The 16,067-nt window shown below is 44.0% G+C and overlaps 1 protein-coding gene across 1 annotated transcript; it reads left to right on the top strand.

The window, feature by feature from the left end:
- Positions 1 to 252: 252 nt before the first annotated feature.
- LOC130172067 (uncharacterized) lies at positions 253 to 15,865 on the top strand (the record flags this gene model as incomplete). The annotated part of the gene is made up of 6 exons (XM_056380485.1): positions 253 to 951; positions 6,179 to 6,349; positions 7,798 to 7,937; positions 13,198 to 13,211; positions 13,332 to 14,316; positions 14,884 to 15,865. Coding segments are annotated over 6 exons (2,727 nt in total), but the record flags the coding sequence as incomplete, so codon positions are not given.
- Positions 15,866 to 16,067: the final 202 nt, after the last annotated feature.

Here is a 16,067-nt window from a genome sequence, read left to right as displayed (position 1 = left end):
CAGGTGATGTGAAGAATGAAGTGAGGTGTTGGTTCATATATCCCCATGTGATTCATCTGTCTTCTAACACTTTAATAAACATAAATGTTTCAGATGAAAATCTGACTCTGGGTCATTATTGATCAACAGTTATTTAAGTAACAGGCTGGAACTTTATGGATGAATGACTGTTGATGTGTTGAAAGTACAGTGCTCTGACTCCTGGTGGTCAGGTGGTATCTCACACTGTCACATGTCTAATCACCTGTGTTGTTTTCAGGGTGTAGCTCTGACCTGAGGGTGGTGCTGGTGGGTCAGGAGAGAGTGGGGAAGAGCTCAGCAGGAAACACCATCCTGGGAAAGAAGGAGTTCCACTGTAAGTTCAGTTCCTCACCTCTGACGCTGAGCTGTGAGAAGAGAGAAGGTGATGTTCAGGGTCGCAGAGTCTCTGTGGTCGACACCCCCGGACTCTTCAGCTCTCAGCTGTCTGAGGAGCAGGTGAAGACACAGCTGGAAGAAGCACTAAAGCTGAGCTCTCCAGGTCCTCACGTCTTCCTCCTCACCATCCAGCTCGGAAGATTCACTGAACAGGAAAAGAAAGGTCTGAAGACTCTGGAGAAGATGCTGAGTCCTAATGTCTCTGAACACACCATGGTGCTGTTCACCTACGGAGACCGACTGGAAGACACTGACATTGTTCAGTTCATCAGAGAAGACAAGAACCTGCAAGAGCTGCTGAAGAACTGCAGCGGCCAGTACCAGGTGTTCAACAACAAAAAGATGGAGGACAGGGATCAGGTCAAAGAGCTGTTTGACAAAATAGATTCAGTCTCTCAGGGAGGACGATTGATTTATGAGAAAAGATCTCAGTCAGTGAATCCAATGTTCAGAGTTTGGAGGATGATTTTTGAGAAAAGATATTGGTTAGTGAATCTAATCATCATAGTTACTGTTGGTTATTTAAAACTATCAGTAACTTCTACAGATGGTTGAGAGCCACATAGAATGAGAAGTAAATATTTTTTCTCTCATCATGTCAGCCCGAACAGTTACCCACCATTTTGAGTTCCCCTCTCCTACAAGTGAGATCAGTTCATTATGTAACTTTAACATGCTTGTAGTCAGAGACGTGCACAGACATGTTGAGGGGCTGTTCCTGAATGACGTATATGTTCATTTAACCAACCACGAATCAAGTTTAAATGTATCAACTGTTTTAAATGTTCAAGATGAATAAAATGTAAAACCCGCTCACTGTTAGTCTACGTTCTTCTAAAGTTCAGATGATGAAGCTGTTTCTGAAACAAACCTTCTACTGTAATCCTGTTCTATAGTTTTATACACTGGGACACCTTCTAGTACCGGCTTGACCCTTTTCCTTCACAACTGTCTTAATCCTTCGTGACACAGATTCAACAGGTTCTGGACTCATTCCTCAGAGGTTCTGGTCCATATTGACGTGACAGCATCAGGCAGCTGCTGCAGATTTGTCGGCTGCTCGTCCACCACATCTCAAAGCTGCTCTATCGGAGTGAGATCTGGTGACTGTTGAGGCCACGTGAGAGACCGGTCTGAGATGATGTGAGCTTTGTGACGTGCTCGTCATCCTGCTGGAAGACGCCATGAGGAGACGGTACGCTGTGGTCATAAAGGGACCGACATGGTCAGTAACAACACTCAGGCAGGCTGTGGCGTTTAAACGATGCTCAGTTGGTGCTGAGGGGCCAAAGTGTCCGAGAAAATATCCCCCACCCCATTACACCAGCAGCAGCCTGAAGCGTTGACGGGATGGATCCTCCTTTCACGTAGTTTAAATTCTGACCTCACCATCCGAGTGTCGTCGCAGGATCCAGACTCATCAACCAGGAAACCTTCTTCTTCTCTTGTCCAATGTTGGTGAGTCTGTGTGACTGTAGCCTTAACTTCCTGTTGTCAGCTGACAGGAGGGGCTCCTGCTGCCGCCCGTCTGCTTCAAGGGTCCAGGTGTTGTGTTCAGAGATACCTCGGTTGTAACAAGTGGTTATTAAAGTGAGTCTCTGCTGAAATAATCAGGATAATATTCTAACAACCGTCTCATGGCGATCCACTTCTAAAGGTTTAATTTTCCTCCTGCTACGTCATTTCCCAGCAGCACGTTCCTGTGGCTGCTGACTTCATCAGCTCTGTCGCTCAGTTTGAGCCTTAAAGGTAACACCTGGGGGCGGAGCCTGTGTGTTTATATACCCGGGGAGGGCCAATGGTTTAACAGGAGGGACTCACATGCACACGCCACCAGACAAGCTACCAAATCACGGACCAGAGAAACTCTGATGACATCACACACAGAGTGGGTGTGGCTTCTTGTCTGCTCAGGACGCCATTAGTCAACTATATCTTTACACTGAGAATATTATTGTTTATAGTCTCGTTTACACTTAAAGTCAGGTGTGAACATGTGGAGCTGAGAATAAACTCAGGTAACAACAGGACTTCTGCTCTGGCTCCGCCGTCTGAACAGGTTATATATTTCTTGCCTCATGGTGGTAAAGAGCTCTTAACTTTACAGAGGTTGTTACCCTCCAGTGCTGTAGTGGGCGCTGTGAGGAGGCTCCTCCTCCTCGTCTGTCTGACTAAAATAAATCCTCTCGTCCTTTTTATCTCATTTACTGGCTCTCGTGTGTCACAGGATCGTTTCGGGGTCAGAGTTGACTCCGCCTCCTGCTGAGAGATGATCATCATTTCCTTCTTTTTTCTTAAAGATCCTATGATGAAAATCAACATGTTAACATTCATGTGATGTTTTTATAAAATACAGACACGTTGATGGGGGGGCCTAAATACACCTGAAACCAGTAGAGAGAAAGAGAGTTAGCATTAGCACAACTGCTAACACTGTGTCACCCACTGCCAGTTACAAGCTAACAAACAACAAATAAAAAACGCTAACTACACAGACTGTTCTGAAAAGATGCTAACTGTGCTACAAGTTCTGAAAAGATGCTAACAAGCTAACAGTTCTGAAACGATGCTAACTAGCTTACTGTTCTGATCAAATGCTAACTAGTTAACCCTTATGAAGAGATGCTTACTGGCTAACCCCTCTGAAAAAATGCTAACTACACTAAATGCTGTGATGCTAACTAGCGAACCATTGTGAAAAGATATTAACTAGCTAAGCCTTACGAGAAGAATCTAACTAGCTAATTGTTCTGATGCTAACTACAATATCTGTTCTGAAAAGATGCTAACAGTGATGGAAACACTGAGTTTACAGGTGTTTCATTCGTGTTTAGTGTCACATCTAAATAAGGAAATAACGAGTTATAAAGAGGGAGAGGTCAGAGACGACATGGTGTTTTTCATCCGCAGGTAAAACTGAAGAAAACTGAAGCATCAAATTATATTTACAGCTTCACACAAAGTGAAATGTTACTGTAAACAGCTGCTTTGATTTATATCTGCATGACTGACACCTGAGTCAGCTGTGATGCGTTCAGAGGCAGTGAAGTCCCGTTTATCAAAATAACATTGCGTTTCAATCGGTCGTCTCTCATCTCAAACACCTGAACACGTTAAAGTGACAGCTGTGGACTGAGATCACATCCAGATGTTCTGACTCCAGCTGCAACAGATCCAGCTGCTTGGTGTCCCTGATGATGTTCATGTGAACGTCAGGGCGACACACACTCATAGACACACACACACACACACGGACACAGACACACACACACAAACACACAGACACAAACACAGACACACACAGACACACACAAACACACAGACACACACACAAACACAGACACACACACAAACACACAGACACACACACACAAACACACAGACACACACACAGACATAAACACACACACACAGACACAGACACACACACAAACACACAGACACACACACACAAACACACAAACACACACACACAGACATAAACAGACACACAAACACAGACATAAACACACACACACACACACACAGACACACAGACATAAACAGACACACACACACAAACACAGACATAAACACACACACACACACAGCTGACCAATGTGTGTTAATTAATCTCACCATAACTCACCAGGGGACGAGTACAAACTCCTCTGATATGAGCTGAAGTGTAATTAGAGACTAAATATTTTTCACAGTGTGTGTGTGTATGTGTGTGTGTGTGCCTGTGTGTAGGTGTGTGTGTGTGTGTGTGTGTGTGTGAGATCACTGTCAGGTTTTTCATTTTCATCTCAGTGAAAAAAATGACAAAATCTAGAGTGAAACTCAGTTTACAGGAAACATGAACAGAGCAGTCACAAAGCATGATGGGAGAATTATCCTGTAAAAACATTTCACATGAAAACACGAATGAACCCAAAGAAGAAGAAGAGTGACGTCCTCCCTCTGACTCTGTCCTGAGTCCGTCTCATCTCATTTTCATAATCATTCATTTTTATTTAGTTTAATGTGACTTTATCACTGAGGGACAATAAAGCGTCTCTAAAAGAGGAAACAGGAAAGAGGAAACAGGAAAGAGGAAACAGGAAAGAGGAAACAGGAAAGAGGAAGTGTTGGACTCTTTTTGCTCCCAGTGATTTATGTTATTAAAACATGAAGACGCAGATACATGGATACAGAGTCTCAGACCGTCAGGGATCCCGGGAGGTCAGACAGAAAATGGCGAGTGGATTACAGGAGGAGGAGCTGGTCACAGACTGGGACGACAGACGAGAGAACGGCAGCAACATTAAGGCGAGTGCATGGAGGGAACTTCTAATGGCGGCGTGATGACGTGACGGAGGTGTATATGAGGAAGTTATGGCAGAAATATAGATATAGAAATTTAATATAGAAGGTGGAGGATTTCATCCATTAACTGGAATAATCCACAAACACAGACACGATCACGTCTGGTTTTGAGTCCAAGTCTAAAAAATAAAAGATGAAAAGTCTTTAAAATAGATCCAATTAAAATATATCAGATTCCAGGTGAACACTCACAGAAACCAAATCCTGCAAGTGAAGACGGTGGGTCAGGGTGGGCGTGGCTTAGGGCGAAGACTGTTACATTGTGACATCACAAAGTTACAGAAGTCCTGACACACAAACACACACACATACATACACACACACAACACACACATACACAAAAACACACACACACATACACAAATACACACACACACACACATACATACACAAATACACACATACATACACACACATACACACACACATACAGATACACACACACACACACATACACACACACACAGACACACACACACACACATACACAAAAACACACACACACATACAGATACACACACACACACACACACACATAGACAGACAGAAACACACACACACACATACACAAAAACACACACACATACATACACACACACATACATACATACACAAACACACACATACATACACACACATACACACACACATACAGATACACACACACACACACACATAGACAGACAGAAACACACACACACGCACACACACACACACACACACACAGCTGGCAGCATCAGCTGATGGAGGCTCTGCTGTCAGATTAGTTAGCGCCGAGCCTGAGGTTCACTGTCACTGATTTCCCGTCATTATTAACTCATAAACTCGTGTTTTCTACGACTCCGGTTCAGTTTAAAGGACCATGAAGGAGCTTGTTATAATGATAATTAATTATATAATGATATATTACTACAGACTTCAGCCCAGGTCTTCCTGAGCCACTGACTCTGAGCGCCAGTCTCTCTGTGGGACGGAGCTAAATGCTGCTTATGATGTAAACCATGTTCACCACTTAGCTTAGCCTGTTAGCATGCTGAAAGATACCAGCTGAACCTTAGATTTGAACGTTGATGTTAAAGTGTGATGAACAGTCTCTGTGTCGTGTTCCTGTCAGCTCCTACTTCCTGTTTGCTGTTGACTGCTGTGATGCTCGGCCTCCCCACAGACCCCACGACTCAAAGAGAAACTTTTAACCTGCTGTAATTCCCCGCTGAGCGCGAGCAGAGGGAGGAGAGGACGATAGAAAGTTTAATTGTTGCTCAGAGAAAAAGTCTGAGATGAAACAGAAATCACTGCTGAGCTGAAGCTGCTCCAAACACTCTGTCTCTAAGCTACGAAGGTTAGCAGCTGAGAGTTACAAACACCTGTACAGGTGCGTCTCGTAAACATGTTTGTAGCTGCTCGTGTTTTCCAGTCAGACGTGTTTGAATCTCTGAGTGAACAGAGGGATGATGATTCAGAGTCTCCACCAGGCTGGTGTCACAAGGTGACAGGGGAGGATTTACTGGGTGCACCAAGATGGCTGCCTCCAGCTGCAACCAATCAGCCTGTTATTGACTCGCCCATCAAAGCAGATGTGCTGCAGGTGTGTTGAGGCAGAGAGTATGTGGTGATTGGGCCACAAGATGTGTGGGTGTATATATAACTGCAGGTATCAGACCACGGACTCGACAGTCGGATAGGCGGGCCGGAGCCTAGAGCAGCCACTGAGAGTCAGTGGACTGGACTTGTATCGTTAACAGAGACTTAGAGAGAGAGACGACCATCTGTGCTGGAACCCTTCTAACCAACGATTCCCCCTTCTTGCCTGGATAGTTGAACACACCTGTGCCCATCAACCCCCCTCCCCCCCTTCTCCAAACTAGACTTTTTAAAACCCTCTTTTGATATAAATAAAAAGAGACTGTTTTAACCTTTTAATTCTTGTGTGTTGGCATATTTGGGTGGGTGTGGTTTACTCCTCTGAGTAGCGCTTGGGACAGAACCGACACAGGCAGTTTCCGCCTGTTACACTAACATTAGCACTTTAAGATAACGATGTTTACATGAAGTTCAAGGCTATGTAAACCTTCATCACAGCCACTAGATGTCGCACAAGAGCGCCAACGTCTCACACCAAAACAAACGCTTCTTCGTTCTTCATCAGCAAATATTCATATTCATGAAGCCCAATGATTGTCTCCAGAGCAATGCTAACAGTTAGCCAGATAGTGAAATGTCTCATCTCATCCTCCTTCCAATGATATGAGCTTTAAAACTGTTAATGATGTAGTGGAATACGTCCTAAGTGCCACTGGGCCGGAGGCAATCATTTAATTCCACCTTGATCATCCTACCTCATACTGGAGCCTGGTTTCCGCATAGTCTGTGGTTTGGTGTGGCTCGTGTGTCCAAAGTCAGCATGTTGTTTCAGCCGCTGTTTGTCTTGGATCGTGTTTCCCCAGCGATTGCAAGAGCTGTCCTGTCTGTTGGGCGAGTCGGAGTGGGATTGTTCCTGTGCATAACGAGCCCGTGTGCCTCACGGCGTTGCTTTGCTGAGTTACTGAGCGGCATCCTTTGCGGCTCTCACTCCTGTTGACCGGGAAACTGCGCCTCTGCTGTCCGGCGAAGCTGCACGTCACGGCAGGTGGCTCATCTCCAAACCGAGCCTCCGCTCTCTGGCAAATACTGCTGTGTTGTCTCTGACTCGACGTTTACCCAGCAGCATTTGGTCCACACCAAACTGTTCCCTGACTTAACGACACGTTCAGTAAATTGTCACATACAGTGATTTGACCTTGATTTGATGAAACAGTTTGCTCCATGTGTATGATTATTTGCTAAATGGTGCTGATCACTGTTAGTATCAGTAATTCCTGTAACTGTGTGTGTGTGTGTATGTGTGTGTGTGTGTACTTTATGTAGAGTTAATCCCAGTAATCATAGTGTGGTGTTGAGGTGGTTTGGAATCACATCGGCTGTGTGTTGTTCGTGTCGTGCCCCCCCATCCTGCCTGATTTAACTAACTGTTTGCCTTCTTCTCTCTTTGGACAGGAGCTGTTGGGCCTGAGCGGGTGGCTGGCTGTTCCCTCGGTGGTGGCCCCTTCACTTTCCTCTACAGTGTGCACTGAGGTGTCAGCTGGTCATCCTGCTGCTAAGCCCACAGCCCTGCTCCTTGTGCCTGTGTTCGAGTGGCAAACTTACTCAAAATTTAAAAGGACATTGTGCAATGAAGTTGCACTATTAATTATTTTTACTAGTGTTATATCAAGACTGCTATATTTTTATTGCAACATGTTATTTTTACGACTAATTTTTGTAATGAAAATTTGTCTATTTTTGGAAGCACATCTCTGCTCGAGTGTTTTCGGACCTGTGTGACCTTTTCCTTTGTGATATCCGTGTGATTTTACCTGCCACAGATTTCCTGGGGTGAAATTCCACTAGGTGGTGTTGTTGGATTTGCTGCACACATTCATAATAAGGGTAACAGCAGGTTAGCTAACGTTAGCATGTCTACTGTAGCCGTCACTAATGAAAACAGTCATGCAGCACAACACCAGAGAGGTGTGGAAAGGGATGAGGACCACCACTGGCTATAAAGAGAAGAACAGCCATGCGACACCAGGTGATGTGGACGAGGCCAATGATGTCGACCTGTTCTACAACAGGTGTGTCACAGCCTCACCTGTTCTCTCTCCCACTGCTTCAGCTGCAGCTGAAGCAGTGTGGGCGGAGCTCAAGAGGCTACGTCCTGGAAAGGCAACAGGTCCGGATGGTGTGTGTCCCGGGCTGTTAATGGACTGTGCAGCCCAGCTGGCTGAGCCTCTCCAGAGGATCTTCAACTTGAGCCTTCAAACAGGGAGGGTCCCGGTCCTGTGGAAAACATCATGTCTTGTTCCGGTCCCTAAAGTACCAGCTGAGATAAATGACTACAGACCGGTGGCCCTCACATCACATCATGAAGACCCTGGAGCGGCTGCTTCTCCACCTTCTGAGGCCACATGTTGAACAGCATTAGACCCTCTACAGTTCACCTACAAAGAACATATTGGAGTGGATGATGCCGTCCTTCACATGCTCCACCGGCCCATTCTTACTTGGATGAGCCGGGTAGTCGCTTGAGGATTATGTTCTTTGATTTCTCAAGTGCATTTAACACCATCCAACCCCCCACTCTTAAAGACAAGCTGGAAGCAGCGGCGATTGCTCTAAGACTGCAAGGGAAGCTCAGCTTCCCCTAAAATGTCAACAAAATAAGTGGTCAAATATGTTCTGTTGTGTGTACATCTCATTGACTAAATATGCGCTAGAACACGTTCATCTTTTGTTCAGAATCAGCTGCTTATCACAGGTAACCGACACGACTTCTTCTCATTCATCCCCGCAGCGCCACAGAGCTTTACACAGTGTAGACGCCGAGCGTCTCCTGACTTCAACGGGGAAGCAAAGAGTGGGTTGTTCCACTGCAGCCAAACTAGACGGTCATTGGATAAATGCTGGGCTTTGTCCCGCCCACTGGACGCTCGGCTTCTGCATGATGATTGGATGATCTGTCTGAGGCTGAGTCCCTTTTTGATTGACAGCGAAATGAGCGAATCAGTGATCTTGAAGTATTAGCATCCACCGGAGCAGTTCTCAAGTTTTTCATTCCGTTGTTCGGAGTTGATCTGGAGACGTTACTGATCCTCAGCGACTTTGTTTAAAACAACTAGCGTTGTGTTTGGCGACTCTCTTCTGTCACTCTGCAAATTTACATATAAATAAACGGACACATGTTATGATGTAGGCCGAAAATTAGCTTCCCCTCCTTATAAGACCAGCAGCCGCCACTGGTTGGAAGGGATGGGGGTGGAGCCCTACTTCATGTCCTGGATTGTGGATTACCTGACAAGACAACCACAGTACGTACGTCAGGCTGGGTAACTGAGCAGCACTGGGGCTCCACAGGGGTCTGTTCTGGTTCCCCCTTTATACGGCCGACTTTAAATACAACTCTGAGTCCTGCCACATCCAGAAATACTTGTATCCGAAACGGGCAGGAGGAGGAGTACACTTTAGTACACGACTGTTTGTGGCTTGTTTGATCCTATTCCTGCTTAACCTGTACAGAAAACCACCACACCTGGATTAGTCTAATACTAAACAAAGATCGTAATCTGAAGTATGTGGACACACAGGTTTACTGCTCATTGCAGCTGGCAAAGTAAATAAATACTTTTCAGTCCATTTGCTTTGGAGGTTTTCATAGTCAACTTTGAGAGAGCAGCTTGTTGTTAGCATCAACTAACACAAGTGTCTCTGTGGGCCGCCAGCCCAGAGTGCAGGTGAGGAGTGGGTTGCAGCAGCCAACACAGGTGAGTAATGTAAATATGAAACCACTCAGGTCTGATTGACGCAACACTGAAACTCAATGGCTCTGAGTTAGATGTCTCGAAGTTCATGAGAGGCATGACCCTTAGTTTTATTTTTTCATATCAAGCTAGACTGATTAGCGGACCATCGTAAATCAATACCTCAACCTGGAGCAGAAGGGTCGGGTTCACAGAATCTACTAAATGATTTACAACAGAAATGTTCCATCTGTGAGAAACATGAGGTGATTATTGATCTGTCATCGTCTGATGTGTCCTCAGTCTGATTCAGGTCATTTAAACAGAGATCACCACAGTAACGTGCCACATGTTTCAGTGCACATGATCTGACATCCACTTGTTGTGAGTGAAGGATTTGTATTTACAGTGGAGGAAAAGCTGTTTGCTGTAAAGCACAGAGGACGTGACTCCAGGGGGAGGAGGGCTGCACAGACACGTCATGTATTTATTTCCCTGGTTTCAACTTGGACTTAAAAGACTCCCTTCTTCTTCTTGGGTTTTAATCAAATTGTGGACTCTCCAGTTTTAAATCCTTTAATCCTGCACAGGAATATTTTAACATTTTCATCTACATTTTCAACATTTTCAATTTTGAGTCACATTTATTCCACTGCAGAGCTAATCTGGTGAAAACTGATGAGACAGTATTTAAAATGAGCTGCATGTCTGAAAACTCATGTAACACACGTACACATCCGTGTTTATGACTCATTTCATTATGTTCATGTTCGTCCTATAAAGAAAACAAACACACCTAGATGAGTCCGATTCTGAATCTGAAGTATGTGGAGATGGGAGGGGTTGAATCAGACTATAATAGAGATGAAATGAAACTGAATTCATTCACCAACAGAACTTCAGCAGCAACAAGACTCGACACATCCTCCGCCTGTAAAAGACAGATATGGCATATCATCAGCTTCGTAAGTTTATTTATGAATCTTATGATTGTTGATTTAGAAAAACTTCATTTTTTATTATAAAGTTCAGCTTGACATTAATAATAAAACTCAGGACGTCTTGATGTATTGTCTTAATATTTGACTCATTGTTTGTTTTCATTAGTTTTATTGTGATTTCTAAACGGCATCTACATAATGTGTCTGACTTTTATTGTGAAAAATAAACGTTACTGACTTAATAGTCATAGATACAGCTTGACCCTTGACCTGTTTGTTAGCTGAACTCATGACGGCCTTCATGACCTCTCCTCCTGGGGAATTTCCTTTGGTGCTTTCAGCTTCTCCTGGTTTGGATTCAGGTTCAGTGGTTCAGGAGGTTTTTTACTAGGGATCCACCAATATGGTTTTTACAGGGCCAATACTGATTATTGGTAATCGAAAAGATCCATGACTGATATTTGGAAACAATATGCCGACACAAACTGCTGCTGTATGAGGACACTCACTGTGGCTCCAGGTGTTTCTATTATTCTGTCCATATCTTTTATATCAATGAATGTAGGTAAATAAGAGAAACAGCTGTATAATGTCACACATCTCCACACACACATCCTCCACAAGTTGTCCATCACATACATAAGGCTGCAGTCTTTCTATACTTATTTTCATTTATTTAAAATAAAGATGGTAAACTTGGCTTACTGTAGAATAAAAATAGAAATACAATAAAAAGGAAAATAATCATCACATTCTCTGTGGACAGACAGCAGGTTCCACACGTTCATTTATGCAGGTGGAACAGGTGTATTAATGAAGTTTTGGCTTTTTATTTTAGTTTTATTGCCTTTACTCACAGTAACTACGAGCGCAGTTCACATCAGCTCAGGTAATCTTCAGGTTATTTGTTTCACGTTACTGCTCTGCCATGACGCCCTGAGTGCGCACGCTCGTGTGTGTGTACACAACACACGAGCACACAACAACGTAGTTTCACGTTAGAAATCCAAGTTTCTCCGACAGACACATGACGTCAGGAGGGAAAGAGTAGCCGGATGGAAATGCTTTAATGTCCGGTCATTCGGCACGAGGGGAAAACCCTGCTTTATAATCAACAGGTGAACTTGTTCATCAGAGTGTGGAGTTGTTGTAACTTCACTGTAGAGGATTGAGATGTTTATTACAGCCTCAGGGAGTCTGCTGTTTCACCTCCGACTCTCAGCTCCGGCTCCAGTCTGTGTTCACGGCGGCCTTTAGCGAGGCTGTTTCTCGTGACGTTAACCAATCAGATGGTGCTGTGGGCGGGACCCTGCTCCAGACCACAGTGATGACTACAGAGCAGAGACAGGTGACTGCAGACTCAGGACAGGTGGAGCTGAGCTGTCGAACATTTCCTCAGCTTGTTTCTCTGATAACTTCAGATCCAGACGATTTAAATCATCTGCTTCAAACAGAGTTAAATCAGAGTTTCAGGGTCACAACACTGGTTCATTTGAATTATGTTTTTATATTTTTCATTTGCTGGTTTGATTCTCACTGATGGGGCTGCAGCTGAAAAACAAAAGAATCTGAGCAACATATTGATTTAATGGAATTCACACATGTAATTAGTCAGATCTACTCGTGCCCTAATGATGAGCAGTGATACTGTAGATCTATTGACTTACAGTGTCAGACCCAGAGGAGCCGCTTCAAACTTGGTCAGAAAATACTTCAGACCTTGATAATGATTCATTGTGAAAATTGTGAGTTTTCATTTAAGGGCGTGGCTCTGGTGAATTTTGCAACAGGAAGTTATTAAAACTCTATTACACCTTGTTCTGTCGCAGACTTGATCAGATGATTCTGAACACCTTCATCTTCATGATGTTTCTTTGTGGAACGTCAAACGGCGTGGCTCTGGTGAAACAGGAAGTTGATGTAATTATGATATACTTCATGCAATCAGCCTCAAACCTCACGTGTTTGATGACAGTCACACACTGAAGACATCTGTTGCTATGATGTCATGTTCACAGCGCCACCTGCTGAAAACATCATTTCATTTACACAACATTTTCATTGTGTGGTCTACACCTGACGTACAGACACATAATGTGTCTTTAATATTAATTCTTATATTTCTGCTGGTACGTCCCAGCAGCACGTTACTGTGACTGTTCATCTGCTCTGTCGCTCAGTTTGGGCCTTGAAGGTAACACCTGGTTGTTTCAGGGTTTTATGAGAGTGATGCCGACAGAGACACAGTGGGATAATTGTGAATTAAAGTTTGTCCTTTACAACATCAGTAATGTCTTTTAAAATTCTCCAACAGAGACAAAGGGACAGGAGCTCAGGATTGCACTTGTTGGGAAAACTGGAGTTGGGAAGAGCGCAGCAGGAAACACCATCTTAGGGAGGAAGGCTTTTAAATCTCAGATGTCTTCGTCCACAGTGACATCAGAGTGTCAGAAGGAAACAGGAGATGTTGCTGGTCGAACACTGGCTGTTGTTGATACTCCAGGTCTGTTTGAAACCAAGAAATCTAACAAGGAGGTGAAGAAAGAGATCGCTAAAGCCATCTCATTTGCTGCTCCTGGTCCTCATGTGTTCCTGATCGTGATCCAGCCGAATAGATTCACTGAAGAAGAACGAAAAACAGTGAAAATCCTTCAGGAGATGTTTGGAAAAAAGTCAAGAAACTACACTATGGCCTTGTTCACCCATGGAGACGTCCTGAAGGAGGAGGGAGTCTCCATAGAGACATTCATTAGTCAGAATCAGCTTCTCCGTGACTTCATCAGTCAGTGTGGTGGAGGTTACCATGTGTTTGACAACAGAGACAAGGATCTCCTTCAAGTCACTGAGCTGGTGAGAAAGATCAACATTATGGTTCGGAGAAATGGAGGAAGCTGCTACACCAATGAAATGTTCGAAGCAGCTGAGAGAGCCATAAGAGAAGAAATGGAACGTCTGTGGAGAGAAAATCCAGATATTGATCAGGAAGAAGCGAGAAGAAAGGCAGAGGAAGACAATTCCTTTATTAAGGTGGTTCTAATGGGAGCTGCTGCTGGAGCTGCTGCTGGAGCTGTAGTGGGAGCTGGTGCTGGAGCTGCTGCTGGAGCTGCAGTGGCAGGTTTAGTTGGAGGTGTGGGGGGAGCTTCAGTGGGGGGTCCAGTGGGAGCTGGAGCAGGAGCTGTAGTGGGAAGTAAAGTGGGAGCTGGAGTGGGAGGTTTAGTGGGAGGTTTAGTGGGAGCTGTAGGGGGAGCTGTAGGAGGAGCTGCAGCTGCGGCAGTGAATAAGGAGGCCTGCATCATACAGTGATATTCAATATTAATGATCTATTAGCTGCAGCTCATAACAGGGAATCGTCATGGTAACAGTATAGTCTTTTCTTTGATCACGTTTATTTTTTCTGCTTTTTATAGACCATGAGCATCTTCATTAATCATTATTGATTATTCTTCATGTCATTAATGGGACACTTTCTAACTCTTTGATGTAAAACGATCTACATGTCATACTGTGTAATAGAAGCTGTAACAGACTCCAGACACACTGCACTTGTTTTATTGAATTATGCATCATTAATCAAAAAGAGGAAACAAACATTTTAATAAAGTTAGGTTAGATCAGGTGATGTGAAGAATGAAGTGAGGTGTTGGTTCATATATCCCCATGTGATTCATCTGTCTTCTAACACTTTAATAAACAAAAATGTTTCAGATGAAAATCTGACTCTGGGTCATTATTGATCAACAGTTATTTAAGTAACAGGCTTGAACATTATGGATGAATGACTGTTGATGTGTTGAAAGTACAGTGCTCTGACTCCTGGTGGTCAGGTGGTATCTCACACTGTCACATGTCTAATCACCTGTGTTGTTTTCAGGGTGTAGCTCTGACCTGAGGGTGGTGCTGGTGGGTCAGGAGAGAGTGGGGAAGAGCTCAGCAGGAAACACCATCCTGGGAAAGAAGGAGTTCCACTGTAAGTTCAGTTCCTCACCTCTGACGCTGAGCTGTGAGAAGAGAGAAGGTGATGTTCAGGGTCGCAGAGTCTCTGTGGTCGACACCCCCGGACTCTTCAGCTCTCAGCTGTCTGAGGAGCAGGTGAAGACACAGCTGGAAGAAGCACTAAAGCTGAGCTCTCCAGGTCCTCACGTCTTCCTCCTCACCATCCAGCTCGGAAGATTCACTGAACAGGAACAGAAAGGTCTGGAAACTCTGGAGAAGATGCTGAGTCCTGATGTCTCTGAACACACCATGGTGCTGTTCACCTACGGAGACCGACTGGAAGACACTGACATGGATCAGTTCATCAGAGAAGACAAGAACCTGCAAGAGCTGCTGAAGAACTGCAGCGGCCAGTACCAGGTGTTCAACAACAAAAAGATGGAGGACAGGGATCAGGTCAAAGAGCTGTTTGACAAAATAGATTCAGTCTCTCAGGGAGGACGATTGATTTATGAGAAAAGATCTTGGTTATTGAATCTAATGATCAGAGTTTGGAAGATGATTTTTGAGAAAAGATATTGGTTAGTGAATCTAATCATCATAGTTACTGTTGGTTATTTAACACTATCAGTAACTTCTACAGATGGTTGAGAGCCACATAGAATGAGATGAATCAATATACAGAAGTAAATATTTTTTCTCTCATCATGTCAGCCTGAACAGTTACCCACCATTTTGAGTTCCCCTCTCCTACAAGTGAGATCAGTTCATTATGTAACTTTAACATGCATGTAGTCAGAGACGTGCACAGACATGTTGAGGGGCTGTTCCTGAATAACGTATATGTTCATTTAACCGACCACGAATCAAGTTTAAATGTATCAACTGTTTTATTCAAGATGAATAAAAATGTAAAACCCGCTCACTGTTAGTCCACGTTCTTCTAAAGTTCAGATGATGAAGCTGTTTCTGAAACAAACTTTCGACTGTAATTCTGAACTATAGTTTTATACACTGGGACACCTTCTAGTACCGGCTTGACCCTTTTCCTTCACAACTGTCTTAATCCTTCGTGACACAGATTCAACAGGTTCTGGACTCATTCCTCAGAGGTTCT

Source organism: Seriola aureovittata, chromosome 7, assembly GCF_021018895.1.
Source record: "Seriola aureovittata isolate HTS-2021-v1 ecotype China chromosome 7, ASM2101889v1, whole genome shotgun sequence".
Classification (NCBI taxonomy): domain Eukaryota; kingdom Metazoa; phylum Chordata; class Actinopteri; order Carangiformes; family Carangidae; genus Seriola; species Seriola aureovittata.
This window is presented reverse-complemented; position numbering and strand designations above follow the sequence as displayed.